This window comes from Falco biarmicus, chromosome 7, assembly GCF_023638135.1.
Source record: "Falco biarmicus isolate bFalBia1 chromosome 7, bFalBia1.pri, whole genome shotgun sequence".
Lineage (NCBI taxonomy): Eukaryota > Metazoa > Chordata > Aves > Falconiformes > Falconidae > Falco > Falco biarmicus.
The window spans coordinates 53,212,631-53,228,248 of NC_079294.1; the positions used below are offsets into that span (position 1 = coordinate 53,212,631).

The 15,618-nt window shown below is 37.5% G+C and overlaps 1 protein-coding gene across 5 annotated transcripts in view; it reads right to left on the reverse strand.

Moving 5' to 3' along the window:
• The window catches only part of ENTREP2 (endosomal transmembrane epsin interactor 2), a 145,832-nt gene that overhangs the window by 25,159 nt on the left and 105,055 nt on the right, over positions 1 to 15,618 (reverse strand). For all 5 annotated transcript variants that reach the window (XM_056346848.1, XM_056346851.1, XM_056346846.1 and 2 more), the window contains one exon: positions 3,502 to 3,609. In XM_056346848.1, the coding sequence (XP_056202823.1) occupies positions 3,502 to 3,609 (108 nt within the window). The remainder of the gene's footprint in view (positions 1 to 3,501; positions 3,610 to 15,618) is intronic.

The window sequence follows — 15,618 nt, forward strand, 5'->3', positions numbered from 1 at the left end:
TATATTTGGAGTGGAAGGAGGACTGGAATGGGTGTACTTCATGCCTTAGCTTGGCCACAGTGGGCATAATTTCTTGTATTTCCTTGTCTAATTCAGGTAGCTAACTTTTGAAGAAAACAGGGTGAATTTTTGCAGTAGCCATTCATCAGACAAGATGCAAACTGAAACTGCCTTAGGCAACAAATTATGTATCATGGAAGTGACAGCTTGGTTATTAAGAGATGTTTCTTCACATTACAGAACCTTGATATAATCTCATTTGATTCACGCTTATCTGCTGAAGGGGTGTGTACACAGAAAGAACAATTCTGGGAAGCCCTGTAATGGAGTGCAGCCTTCAACTGTCTAAGGCAGTGAAACACATAACAAATGCTATTTCAATCTTTAACTAAGGTACCACTTACTCTTGCAGCTTTAGTACAATTTGTAGATTTATTTCCCCCCCACACTGAGCACCTGCATATACTTAACAGGGCGAGAAAGGTTAGAGTGAGTTAAAAAAATTGTGGTGCTTTCTGAAAGTCAACTCAAAGAAGGAAAAATCTACAGAAATACTGGGTTTTGTGTTCCATACAACAGTACAAAAGTAAAAATTAAAGGAAACTAAAATACAACACCATAACCAAATAGTTTGCAATGTTTTACAGGAATTTTTCTTTAGTGCTTGAAACCAAATGTTTGTTTGGCGGGCTTACGTTTAACCAAAAATAAAAAAAACCCTTCAAATTAATTGGAAAGCTTAATCTGCTCTTACTACCAGACAGCTTGTGTTTGTATTTTTCACAGCATTTTTACCAAAAGATTGGTACATCGGAAGGTAGCAGTTTCCAATATAATACTGTCAGTTTGCTTTTACAAATCAGATACTCTCTGTATGCAAAAGTTAGCAAGAAGCCAGATACTCATGAGACACTGTTGCAGATTTTCTTGAGACTGAATTATATACCAGCTCTATGTTGCTAGGCAATAAAACCTGAAGCACATAGAACAGCATCATGCCAGAAGAAAACTGGAAATTATTTGAAATTTGCCAAAATTCACCATTCTAACTGATTAATTTCTGAGACAAGACCACTTACACAGCACATGAATCACAAAACTGATGACCTAACGATAACCTAATGATGCCCGAGGAGGATGTTCCCTATTGCATAGTGCTTTTGCTGGCTAGGAATTACATATTTATGCCTCCTCTTCCTAGGAGAGCCTACATAGCTCTTGAATACTAGAGTAAAAGAATCAGCCAAATAATTAAAACCTATTCATTTAAGAGGGGTGGTATTTCTTGCTGCTGCTACCTTAAACTTCCAGTATGGTACAACCCTGCTAAGAGACGTTGCATATCTTTGTGAAAAGTAAAAGGGAAAAGTAAAAATCAAGCATTATCAAGCAAGAAAAAAGGAAGCAAATCAGATTCCTGAGTGTAGTAGAGCTAAAGGCAACTGCAGATCATGGGACAGCAGACTGAAAATAGTGAATGAAAAAGAAATCTTCAGGTCAGAGTTCAGCTGGTCTAAGTCAGCGTAGCCCCAGGGAAGTTACGCTCACTTAGGCCTGGCAGGAATCTGGCTCAGCAACCTGAAAAAAGAAAGGGAAAAACTTAAGGATAAACAAGAAAAGACTGGGACTGAGCAGAAAGATAGATATAATTCCCTTCTTCTGTGGAGACGGAAGAAAATTCTTGTCAATGGAGCTGAAAGGGTGGGAGAACGAACAACTACGCAAGAAGACAGAGAGCTGGAGGCACAGGAAGCAAAAAGAAATTGATGCAATGGCAGCATTGCCAGGTGGTAAAGAAAGCATTTTAGGGTAGAAGAATGAAGTGGCAGAGAGAAAAATTAACATGCTTTTAAAGTATTTGACTTCCTATTAAGATGACTGTTTCTTGCACATGCCAGTCAGAAGCACTTGAGTATTGTTCTTGGTTCATTGTCATCTCTACATTTTTATTCCTCTTACACTGTTAAATGCCACAAATTAAGTGTAGGTTAAAATTCCTGGAATATATACGGTCACACTTCTGGATCACTGCTACCGTTGTTACACTAGACAGACAGATCTTTCCAGGTGTGATCACTTGATCTCCCTGTCATCACTGCAAGGTGAAAAAGATCTTTAGTCAATGGGCATTCGTGCAGCAAATGTCATGGGTGGGGGTGGGGGAGTGAAATGGGCCTGTAAAGAAAGAACACCCGCAATTAAAGTCCTTTAATGTTTAAAATACAATGTCATCAGCTGAAATGATTACTTTGTCAGTTTTGTTTGACATCCAAAACAAAGCTATTAAATAAACACTGTTTACAAGCCTGCACAAGGAATGCACAATATTAAAAAATACATTTATGTACCTTTTTTAGGTACATACGTTTTTAGGCAATGTGTAGATGTATCTGCCGTGCCTAAATGATATCCGCTACTATGTGAAGTAAACACCAGATTACAGATTGAAGATACTCTTTAACTAAGTTTGTAACGCAGTGACTGAACACTTGTCTAGAAAGCACAGCCTTATCGGTGTAATTCATGCACTTAGATCAATATCCATGGCAGCTAGTGCATTATTTATTTATTTAAAAATCAACTACGTGCCTGCGCAGCAGGTTACGCAACATTTCTCTGTTCTGTAAAAGGTTTGCAGCTAATTGCTGGGCCAGTATTCTATCTATGCAAACTTTTAAACCACAAGAGGTTTACAAGTGCCTGGTATCAGGTTTGTGTGCCTGCCCTGCTATTAAATAGAGGATAATTTCCTACATTAGCCAGTAATAGAGCTGGGTTTGAAACAGTATATCTGGCCTGCAAAATACAAACAAATTCAAATTTATTCTTTTTTGTTTCAACATCACATTGAAACCTTGAGAATCACAGCGCTCATTTGGGATAGGAAAGCTGTCTTTTCCAACCAGAACAAGACAGCATCCTGTAGTGCAGCTGGCTATGCAGAAGGCTAATGATCCTTTTCCCTCTTGTTTTAAACACAAGTGCTACTCTGAAGCTGAACATGTTTTCCTTGTGAAAACCCTGGTATTGGCACAGGGCTGCGAAAAGTTCCAGTTTGTAACTCATAGTTCTCATACCAGAAAAGTAGTGAAAAATAGTATTTCAAAGCTAGGTAACTGCTCTAGATAGTGTGAAAACGCAAGATAATAAACACATGAGAGAAAATTTAATGTGCATATATAACTGAACCTCATTCATTAATAACCTCATTAACAAAAATAACATACTCTCAATTGCAAAATCCTGAATATAACTCTCTAACGTAAGATGTAAGCATTTTAAACACAGTAGCTATTCATACTGTATACATCTGTATGTTATATTGATATATACGTGCAGATAGAAAAAATACACTCACGTACATGCAAGCTCTAACACCACACAAAGACAGACAAACAGGCTTATGTTTATAAGCAAAGAGTAGGCACAAATGAGTATACGCAGATCATGACAATATGCTGCACCGGACAATATCCTGTGTTGTCACCGAAGCATACTCACCATTTGCAGAAGATCAGAAGAAACCATCTGCATGCAACACATTGCTGTTGCCAAAGCACAGACAATGGTGGAGATGATATTGAGAGCGCACACGCTGAACAGCAGGTCCTGTGGAAAGACATGCATCAGAATATCATCTCTTATCTCAAGGACACAAAGCGCAGGAAATCTTTTTAGCAAATTGATAATGAACACTGCCAACTGTTATCAATTGATATGGTCTCAATTACCGTGTAGAATTCATTCAGCTTGTAATAATTTTTTTAGACCAGCCTGCAAAGGGAACTGTTACAGAAATAAACATCTTCCCTTCCCCACTTCTCACAATACATTTGGTATTAGAGGTTTTCTCAGAAATGCTGATACTTCAAGTTTGCCAGTTCCCTGAAAGATAAGACCAATTACTGCTTTCACAGTAGACTCCAAGCTACAGCTATCACAAGAAAGATACTATGAAACAGACTTCTGATGAAAACAAAATACATACAGAAATTTCATTGCTTTCAGTAAATGAAATCTACAACTTCAGGATGTGTGTTAACAAGTTCAATGGAAAATCTAGTATGAAATAGAGAATTTTATCCTGTATCAGATACTCCACGCACCTGAAACATTTTTAGATACGAGAGAAAAAGCAGTGACTACATCCAGGCATTTCACCTTGTGCTGATGAAAAGAGTGCATTACAAAAAAAACCCCACAAAAACCCCCACAAAATTCCACACATTTAAAATGGAACATAAAATATTTCTGTTTACTAAGTAGAATAAAATAAAATAAACATTTGAATTGACACCAAAACATTTTTATAGCTAAGGTATAATTAAAATAAAAAAGCATCTCTCTCTTCCACAATCACTGGATTTTAATTTAATTTCCCAACAGCCAGTGAAAAGGAACAATGATTTAGCACGCTGGTGACATTTCAAAACTACTACAATCCTTCTACAGCAACTGCATAGCTGTGTACTTGTGACAGCTATGTGTCTCAGGATTCTGAACAGCCAGTAAAAGTAGTTGAGAAAATGCATCACAGAGAACAGATGAAAAACAAAATAAAAATTGTTAATATACCATAAGTAAAACCACTCAACTGTGTAAAGGACATTCTGTAGTATCTAAGTCTAAAAGAGTATTTCAGTCACTGCCAGTGCGTAAAATAACTTCTATGGTATAAAATCATGCCTTGCTTGCTTCGATTTTTCCAACAGTACTGAAAAAAATGATAGGAAGAGGCAAATTTACTCCTGCCACTGTAATTGCATGCTCCTCAAGTGACCTTTGTTTGAAGATAGAAATGCCAGCCATGGGAACCACGTAGACATTAAATGGGTCAACAAGTTCTAGTCATTAACAGCTTAGATACTGAGTGAGCCAGACTGGCTCTCGCTGGTCTGGTCAGGAGTTTTCTGTCGTCTTGGCCAGCGCCTCAGCCAGGGAAATAATGAATCAACAGCAGAACACTGGAGGGGCCAATTTCGAACTCATGTACAGAAGGTGATACAGAGGACTCATTCAAATACAAAGTCACTTAAGAGCATTCAAATGAAAGTAAACAGGTGAGTAAATCTCTAGAGATGCAATTAGTCAACAGTTGCACAAAAAGAGGTTGAAATCCTGTTCTGCTTTCCATATGTAAACCTAGGTAAAGACAACCAGGATGGAGATAAGATCGAGGGTAAAAATAAGACAATTTCCTAGCAGTAAGAAACTTTACAGGCATTTAGCAAATTCGTTGTAAATTAGGATCCAAAGTATCTTTAAGACCCTCATACAACCCATACCTCAGGATAGACTCAGCTGTGCCTCTATCACTCTGGACAGATGTTTCTTTGATCTGTTTCTAAAGATTCCACAGCTTTATCCCACTATACCGGTATTTACATTTACCATTGTGTCCTCCACATGCCCAACCCACAGTTGAAAACCACTGCTGTTTTCCTTCCATGGGTTTTGAGAACAGGCTATTACATGGTGTTTTTACACCTTTAAAATTATTATCATGCTTGAAGTAGTCTTTACTGCATGACACACTAACCCCATTTTCCCCAGTCCTCCATTGAGACCAATTTCCTTGGTCTCTGCTCATTTTCATTAATTTTACCTGGTTCACCACAAGTTGGTCCACATTTTCCCTCAAATGCAAAATCCTAAACTGGGCACAATGGAGGCCGTGCAAATGCTGACTATAGTGTAAGGATCACTTATTGTGTTTTACACACTGTACTCAGCCTTATACATCCTGCAGTGACAACTGAGGGTTTTTGCAACAGTACATCACTGATTTATCTTTTGTCCAACATAACCCCAGGTCCTTTCCTGCATAACTACTGCCCTCTTCATCCTGCTACTAGGAAAGGACAGAAGCAACATCATAAAGACAAAACTAGTTTTATTGAGAAAAGCCAAAACCCAAACCTCATTCTCAATTATACTTATCTCACAGCTATACAAAATAAGGAATAAACCAAACCCATTTCATCCTATATGGATAGAGACAAAGATTAAAAATTCCCTCATCCCATTCCTTCCTTCCACTCTCCAAAGCACAGAGTAAAATCAAGAAATGCATTTTCCATTTTTATTTTTTCCTTCGCTACCAGTGATTTTAGAAAACCTCCAGACAGGAAAGTAAAGCCAATTGCTTTGATTTTTATTCTTTGCTAACTACTGTGAAACAACAGACAAAGGAAGTTGACTCTGAACTGCAATAGTGTCCCAGACTGAGCACTCACAATGATCACAATTTCTTTGTTGCAGTTTGGTATTTTCCCCTTTCCATGGGTAGCTGAACTCAATTTGCTACTCAGCATTATATTTGTTACGTAAGGCAGGGATTACGGTCCAATGGCCCTCTTTTCACAGAATCCTTTTCCAGCCTAAGCATACAACAGCTAGAGTACTGTCCCCACTGCAGTCTTGTTGAAGGTGAAGATACAATCAAATGCAGTGATGCAGAATGTTTATGTATTCCATAAAGATCAATAAAGAACGGGCATCTATCAGCCAACAATGTAACAAGACAGCAGAGCTCAACAAATTTGAAAAAGATGTTAAGTTTAATTTTTTAACAGTGAAGGTTATAACTGAGCAACAATTGTGGAATCCTCACCATCACTAGGTATTTTTTAAAGCAAGACTACTACTTTTTTTCCTCCCTCCTAAAATCTGTTTCAACTCAAACAGAAATCAACCCACAAACTGACAACCCTTCTCCTCTGCCCCCTCCCCTGTGAAACAAACAGGAACCAGCCTCAGGCAATTTACCAATTACTTTAACGAGTAATTAGGTAATTCATAGGACACTCATTTATTCAACTACAGATAGCAAGTGTGCAGGAACAGGCCTTCCAGATGTAAAATCCTCCATGGCCAAACACGCTATGAGAAAGACAGTGTAGGTGCTTATGCAGATTCCAGCTGGAACATGACAACAGGCAAGATGTCCTTTAGGAAATGCCTGTGAAAATGCAATAACGACAACAGGGACAATCTTAGCCCTGCACAGCACCTGGCCACAGACAGCCACATTTGCAGGGGTATAAAGGATTAGGAAATCTGTATTAAATACAAAAGCAAGGAGCTTTAGTGACAGATTTTTGGTTGATACTTATGAGAACTCTGGTACTCTGAAAACACAACACATCAATCCGTAATGGTGTGAAATACGAGTCTTTGCTCTTCACAAATGGCTGAACCAATTTTCTCTTACATGGTATTTTTCTGGGTATTTTCATCTTTTTAAGACAAACATTTGACTCTTCAGCATGTTCATATGATAATTATTGTTCTGATAGGTATAACATACTATGTAGAACTACTCTTCTGCAAGTTACATGTACAATTTTCTTGCTAGACCTTAACTCCCTGATCGCAGAGGACACAAATTTCTTTAAGAGTGGAAGCAGCTGTCGGAGCTGCCTGGAAGCAAGCCTAGATCCCTTCAGCTATATACCCACAGGAGTCAGCATTGTCAGCTGCTTCTCTGTGGCCAGTTATTTCCCCAAGTAGGACTCTCAGCAAATCTAAAAAGTGGAATTTGAATTTAATACTGATTTCTGCAAAAAACCAAGATTTCATGGTTGCAATGTTCCATTTTTATTACAGCTTAATAATTAATTGTGTCATTACCTACTTAGCTGTTTATCCTGTTTTCCCTCCCTAGTAAGATACCTTTAACTTATACTGTGGTCCCACAGAGGATAGTTGCGCATTCTCAAATCTTCATGCTATCATCCATACATCTTCCTTAAAGAGAGAACATCCATTTCGTTGTGTTCTTTTACTGAGTTAAGCTGTTTTCAGTATTCTCTTTTGATACTGTTTCTGTGCTACCACACCTCAAAGTTCTGCCTTTATTAGCACAATTAAAGTAATATTTTGCAATAAAAGTTTTAAACCCACAATTTTTCCAAAATAAGTTATCGCAAAGCAGAAAGTATACTAAAACTAAACCTTTCCTTTATATCTACTGGGAGTTTACCTATTCTTCACATGAGATTGCCTTCTCATAAAAATCTTCCCATACCTCCGATGCCTTCTCCTCCATGACAGAAACAGCCAGCTTTATGATCCTGTAAATTCTTGGAATAAGCACACTCTTACATCCCTGAGAATTCAAAACTGACTCAGAAGGAAACAATGCCTGTAACACAGAATTTGTGGTCTTGTAAAACATCTCAGCTCGAGATCTTCAGTATAAAAGCAGAGTGCAAGAACAAATGAACGTAGTTCTTCAGCCATACAAAGACTCTGGAGCACCAACCTCTTAACTCACCTGATGTCAAAAGTTATATTAGATGAATTGCATGAAAATATGGCTGTGCATGGAATAGAAGATGTGGACGTTGGTATTAAGCCCTCTGTGGAACAGTCATTCCATTCCGTGCCAATGTTTCTCAGAGAGACAGCATTATAAACACCACTGTTTTCAGGTATACTGAGCCCCAAGAATGCACACTGGCAGCAAATTCAAGGAGCTACTAAATTCCAGAAAGCAACTTCTATGAAGCTGATGTTGCCAAACCAAAATTTTAAGTGGTGTCTGGTACAGCCCTCTTCTCACACAAATCAACAAACAGAGGCAGAGACTGCCAAGAAAAGGAGGTGTGTTGCGCAGGTTAAATGGCACGTGTGTTGACTGGCTTTTCATCTATGTTAGTAGGATTCTTACAAAACATGCTGTAAACAGAGAATAGGCTGATCCTTTAACTGTGGAAGAGTCATTGAGATATTTGGAGATATGAAGGATCTAAATGAAAGAAGAAATGTAACAAAAAATAATTTGGATGAAATAGCACAAAGTGCTATCTCAAATAGAAGGCAGAAGTTGTACCATTTCTGAGATTAAACATGGTTTAGCTACAGAATTCCATTAAATGTTAGTGATAGAACTCTGGACATCAACAGAGGCAAAAATCACTGTATGAGCTTTATAACCTTAAAAAGGGGGCTAAATGAACCCATTTATGTCCTGCTGAGGGGTTGCACACTAATCTGGCAGATGCTTTCAAATATTTATCAACTACCTTTCAAAAGCTAGTTTCATGTGTGTGCACGCTCTTCCTTTGCTGTGCTTTTTTCAGCATAACAACTGTAAACTATCTGGTGAAAACCAAATATTAACTAAAAATACCATACTGTGAGTATAGAATAGACCATTTCAGTTTCATCTTACATAACAAAAAGAAGGAAATCTTTCAAACCTTAGCTCAAAATGAAATTGAACACTTCCCCAGTCTGAATGTAGTAAGGTCTACATTAGAGCTAGTAGAAATGTTTCAGCAAAAAATGCCATTTTGACACTACACATGTATTTAATTTCATTTTTATTTTGGCAAAAAAAAGTGGAGCTCTCAGATCTAATATGCAGCAACATATCACAAAACTGTTTATGTTAGGAGCAGCTGAACAGAAACATAAGAGAGATTCCTCATTTCCTCCCTCTTGTTTACATGCATTAATTCTAATTAAGCTGAAATGCCTCCCCTTTGGGTTTACGTCTACTTGTTAGGCTGGAAGACAGCCTCATGGGATGTGTTGTTAGCAGTTTGTAGAAAATCTGAATTTTCTAAGCTGGTTGTGAGAAAGGGTTTAACATGCTCCAGATTTAACCAACATCAGTACTGTTTTCCTGACGCCACAACTACATAAACTCCACACCCACCTAAACAGCTTAGCTACAGAAAAGACACTGCTGCCTACAAACACCAAAATCGTTTGGAATTTATGTTTCCCAGTGCTTTCAGATACACAAGCGAGCACTGCTGGCTACACAAACAGAATACATTTACCTAAAAGCATCTAACTGTTTCTTTTGACTCTTGCATGTTTCCAGAATTACAGAAACAAGACGTGGCAGAGGTCCCATACTGAGCAGCCCGCCTCATTTGCAGTTTCTGAATATTGTTCTTTTGTGGATGCCACACAGGTGAGATATCTGCAACTGACACTAAAATTAGGCCACTATTTAGGAAGGTAGAAAGACTCTGAGAACAGGTTGTGTAAACTGCAATTCAAAAATGCTGAAGTTCTGCCTGGAAGCCCTGAACATCTAACTACAGACAGAAATCACTGTTTGCGTTGCTGTGTTCTATCAAGCACTGCCAGTGGTTAGCCACATCCAATCATGCAGTAACAGTCTCTCTCCAGCAAAATGACAGCTTAGTATTTTGCAGCTCCATTCTTTAAAAACCCTTAACCATGGCCCTGTAAAGGGATCCCCAATGCTTTTTACAGACATCCTACACACCATTTGATCATTCAAAACATGTTTACTTCTCTTTGATGGAATTGCTTTTAGATTTTAGCTGTGAACACAAGCTGCCCAAGCTATAATCTTTGCAAATAAGTGTAATTTACAGACTACTTCGCTGACTACATGATTGTGAGAGTTATTAATAGCATTATCTGAATGCTGTATTTCAGCATCTCTATTCTACATTTTAGTTTCTACCAACCGTAGTTGTAGCAGCTCCTGGCTGTGCTAGGGAAGGAGCAGCAAGGAGCAGCCTCCCTCTGACCAGCCTTCCTCCAGAAAGGAGCTGGTTTGACAAAGCATAGGAAGACTGTTGAAATAAAGCTCCTCTCACACAGAAAACATACAGATATCTTGTCATTTCATAGACTTCTACATCCAAAATTCGTTGTGAAAAGAGGTTACCTGGCACCCTCTTCAAAACCCCAGCTATATTCCCAAATGGCCAAGGATCCTCACCACTTTAACGCCAGTGAGCTCAGACAACATGAAAAATAGCTATGAGCCCTCAGTGCCTTAGGTTGCCGAGCCTTCTCCTTCCCTGTAACCACCTTTAGGCGTACTCAACCCTTGAAACTCTGTTCCCACATCGCTACCCTCTTTCCCATATCCCTCTCCATCACCAGTTTGCAAGTGACTGCTGGGGTAAGTAAACAGCAGGGATTTTTTGTGATTGGTGGAGTGACTGAAGGCAAGGGGAGAGACACTAGCAAAAGTGACTGTCTCTCACATTTTATCAACATGATTACCAGCAGGTAATGTTAAAGATAAGTTACCTAAAATGAAATAAAAGCAAATCACACTCAGCACTGCTACACATCATCCTTTTTCTTTTTTGTTGCAGAGTCTGAAGACAACACAAACATTTTCAAGTGCACCACTATTCTGAAAAGTAACTACATAAAAATGCTCAGATTCTTTAAATTTGAGACTATGCCCAAAAGCCTACAGGACACACTAAAATAGGAGCTGTGTTAAAAACACAAGGAGCACTTAAAAAAAATCTGAATGTTTAATTGAAATATTTTTTTTATATTTTGTATTCCAAAAATTAAAAGATATAATTCAGTGAGAACATCATATGAAAAAAAACCAACCCATGCAGTAACATACTGAAAAAGAAATTTGCCCTAAAACCTAATTTTCTTTGTTTTCCATCAAGCTTCTGGGTGATAAGGCAGTCAGATGGTATTAAATTGGAATAAGGAAAAAATTGGTGATTGATTTATCACTTCGATAACTCAACCTTAGAAACAATCATTTAACAAAGCAATTTAGAACAGCTTTTAGCACATGCAATTACCCGACAGAAGCAAAGAAAATCTCTGGAATGAGATAGAATCTAAAATGAAAAATGACAATGGCATGAGTCCCCTGTTAGTGGCGGGAGAGGTAGCAGAACTGGGTCCTTTATAACCAAAGAACACTCACTGCAAGTGTATCCACCCTTCTGAAATTTTGCCCTTCAAAATGTAATTTGTACCTCCTATCACAGCAAATACAAAGCAAAACTGGAATACTAGCAGTTTGCTCTAATGGCGAGCCATATCCATAGAGTTCCTTCATCTTAGACGACAAAGTCATACCTGAATTTCTCCCTGCTATCAGTTGCCTTCCAGAACCAGCTGTAGAAAAGCAGTATTATTCAACCACAGCTGGAACCCAGCTGTAACACATAATAATGCATGCACTCAACATCAACAGCAAAAACTCAGTGTAATTTTAGGCCTGGAAGGGGAGCATTACGTGACTGACAGCATCTTGCATAAGAAACCAGTATGCAAATGAAGCCAAGTTACAACCACCATATCAAAGGACTTTAGCATGAGCCCAATAAAGCAATATGCTCCTGGATAATTGTTATTTGGGAAAAAACACCGATAGTCTTTCTTAATCCGTCTCCTTTTACCAAACTATTGCAGAAGCTCCCTAATTCCTTTAACATACCCACTAAACACAGAATAAAAATCAAGTAAACCAAAATGAAACAAGAATATCTGGACGTCTTCACAACTCAAATACAGACTTTGGTAAATACTTAATCACTGCCTTGGCGCTTCATATCACAGCAATGCACTGTCCTGTCAATTAAGTTACAGGCATGAACATCAAACCATGGAATTTAACATTCAATACAGATATATACCACACAAATGAAGCACTATTACCACAAAACATTCATTCTTTCTGTCAAATATTATGTAGAAAATTATACAGCTGTGCTGCTTACACAGAATTGAGAAACTGTATTTAAACCTGTCTTGCTCTAGAAGGAAACAAAGTACAGATCAATGATTCTTGACCCCACTTACTTCTCTGTCTCCACATTTATTACAACATTTAAAATTTTTACTATTTTTTGTGAAGTGTTACTTATATTTGCACTACCCCCCCCAGCCCCGCCAAAAAAAAAAAAAAGTTACATAGCATAAACCCAGTACTTTAGACTTCTAACCTGTGCAACAACATTGGACTGGAACTCTTTATAACACACATTGTGCTGGCTCAATAGATTGTTTTCCTGTGGAAATAAAAGGTTCATAGTCTTTGAAGCTCTTAAGTCCTTTGCACTTTTGAGATCTTAGTCAATATACAATAAAAATAGTAAAATAAGGTTGCTGGTGTGTAAAAAAGAAAACCACTGTAATCAGCAGCCTTGAACACATGGATCTGAACATTGATCAAGGGCTAAAACCAGCTTCACTTCTGCAATTCTGTGAAGATGATTTCTTTTCTCCTTGATTGACTTCAGTTATAGTGCTTCATTTCTTATATTACTGTAACCTGAAAAGAGATAATGAGCAGTAAAGCTTTTTCACCCATGTAATTAGTGCCTGTGTACCTCTTTTGTTCGTGAATCCAAGGACAACAGCCCTTTTAACTCAAATTATAACTTCAGTTGTTTTAACTGGATATGTCTGAAAAACACTACAAAAAATAGCTGCTCTAACACTAAGAAGACTGTCTGTGCTTACAAAAAATCAATTCTAAACCATACAGGTCTCAAATGCACATTGAGCTGTAAATGGAGATGTAGCTAACGCTTCGTAAAATGCATTTAAGGTATTAAAGTACAATATAGTACACTTTCACACAGGTCTAGAATCTACTATATTTTTAGGGAAGCGGTGCACAAATGCTACTTAAGAAAAATAAAAACTCAAAAAGGTCTCTGCTTGGATACAAGTTTGCACATCTCAGCTCCGGTGTCTACATTAAATTTAGTACTGGAGAGGTGTGCGTTAGAGGCTCTTGGAAGACTAAGATTCTATACAATAACTGGATAGGTATGTAATAATAAGATTCTAGTCATTCAATGAGGCAGCTCTGCAGCCACTAGACAAGTTCACAACCATATTCACTCATTGCCTAAGCTAGAAACAAAAACATTCATGAGGAAGGAAAAGTATGAGCAGATGACGTTTGTTATACCACTGTTACTCAGAACTTTTGAAATACTTGTAGCTCAACTATTCTGACTATAAAGTCCACACTGAACCACTCTGGTTTTGATGGTATCTAGTATGGTAAATACATCTCAACATAAAGAATATTTTCAGTTACCTTTTAAGGAATGTGAAAAAACTCCAGCATTTAAAAACCTCATAGGAAGTTACTTATTCTACACTGAGATTTATCCAATCTTAAGCAGATTATAAAGTGTTTTAGGAAAGACATTCAGCAAAATTAAATATTTTGCATTTGGTCATACAGTGAATCTGAGAAAAATCTGTTCTTATAACTCTAAAGAACATGTTAGCAGTCATCCTCTGTTTTGCAAGCGAAAGCATGGTCTTCTGAATAGAAAAAAAAATATGCGTAGGTTTGGTCATCAGGAAACTCAGTAATAATAAATGTGGATTCAAAGGAGAGGAAAGGAAAGATTCACACAGAAGACTGAAAGCACCCTGACTTACATAAATCTCTAATAACGATGCCTAGCTTACAAACTAATGAATGGAATCAGTAACCTGAAAAAGACATTTACTCTTTATATTGTGCTTCAATTTTTGCAGCTCCAAACCAAATATTTATACTGAAAATAGATGGAGGAATCAGCTTTTCCCCTAGTCCGTATAGTCACAAAACCATTCTGCACAAGGACCTTACTTAAAGTGGGAAGCAATTATTTAAATAGCAAATTCATAAATCAGCATATACAACTGCAGGAATTTTGGGCTCTGTAAACTATTAAAGTAATTAAAAAACCCATACTCGATCATTACTAAACAAAAGCAGCATAAAATTCTCCTCTTACATGCAAATATCAGACAGTGAGAATACATTACAAAATAATTCACTCTTCTAAATACCTAAGTTCATCCCATCAAAACACAAGCATAAGCAGATAAGCTTTGTTGCACGCATGGTTTTAATAAGTTCAGAATACTCTGAGTTTAGAAAAGAGGAATAATTTTCACAGATGAAAACTGTCAAGAAAATTCAGTCCTTGTGCTTTAATTAACATTATAAGAAAAAAACTCAGTTCCTTAACATCTCGCCTACAAACCAACACATTCAGTGCAGACTACAATGTCAGCATTCTACACTCAGAGGTAACTGTTTAAAAAGGCATCTCACTCGTACTGGTCTCATCTTGGAAAAGACTTCAGATGTCGCCTGAAGGATAATCAGCAACGTAAACCAGAGACGATAGGATTTTATAAATAGGTCTCTGTGTGTTTGTGTGTATGTATAAAAAAGGTATACCCTCCTGCATTTTTTTTTGGTTTTACCTGAATAAAAGCCAGCTTGCACAGCACTATCAGGTGACTGACAGACAGTCAAAGTAATACACTATGGAAAACACCGTGGCTAAATTGCCCGGCTGTTTTATGTAATACACAGCTTTTAAATCTCCATCAATCTGTGAGCCTCTAAGAACTTTTCTAGTGGAGCTTCAGCTCTTTAGTTAATTCAAGCTTATTCATAAGGGGTTTTTGCTCCTATCCTGTTTCACAGTTCCCTTAGCAGTCTACAAATCCTGGCATTTTTGGCCATGAACTTCTACTTTACAGAGAATTATCCCTCTCTTGCTTGGACAGAAGATAAGAGCAAAATGAGCTCAACTGAAGTCTTTCTTAGCAAAAAAAAAAAGACTCAATTGCTTCCAGGCACAAGATAAGGTAATGTTATGAAGTGTTACTTGCACAAGATCTATTGGTGCTGACAAATAATTTATCTCAAGTGACTGTTTTCCAGATATTTAAATAATGAGCCTTTTATGTTTTACCCAAGAGATTTCATATGTTTGACCTTTTAAGATTTTAAAATGCCAAGTTCTGTAAGATTCCATTAGTTGTAAGGTAAGACAATCTCTGTATTGATAAAATAAAACATTTTGCCATAACTTCATGCTT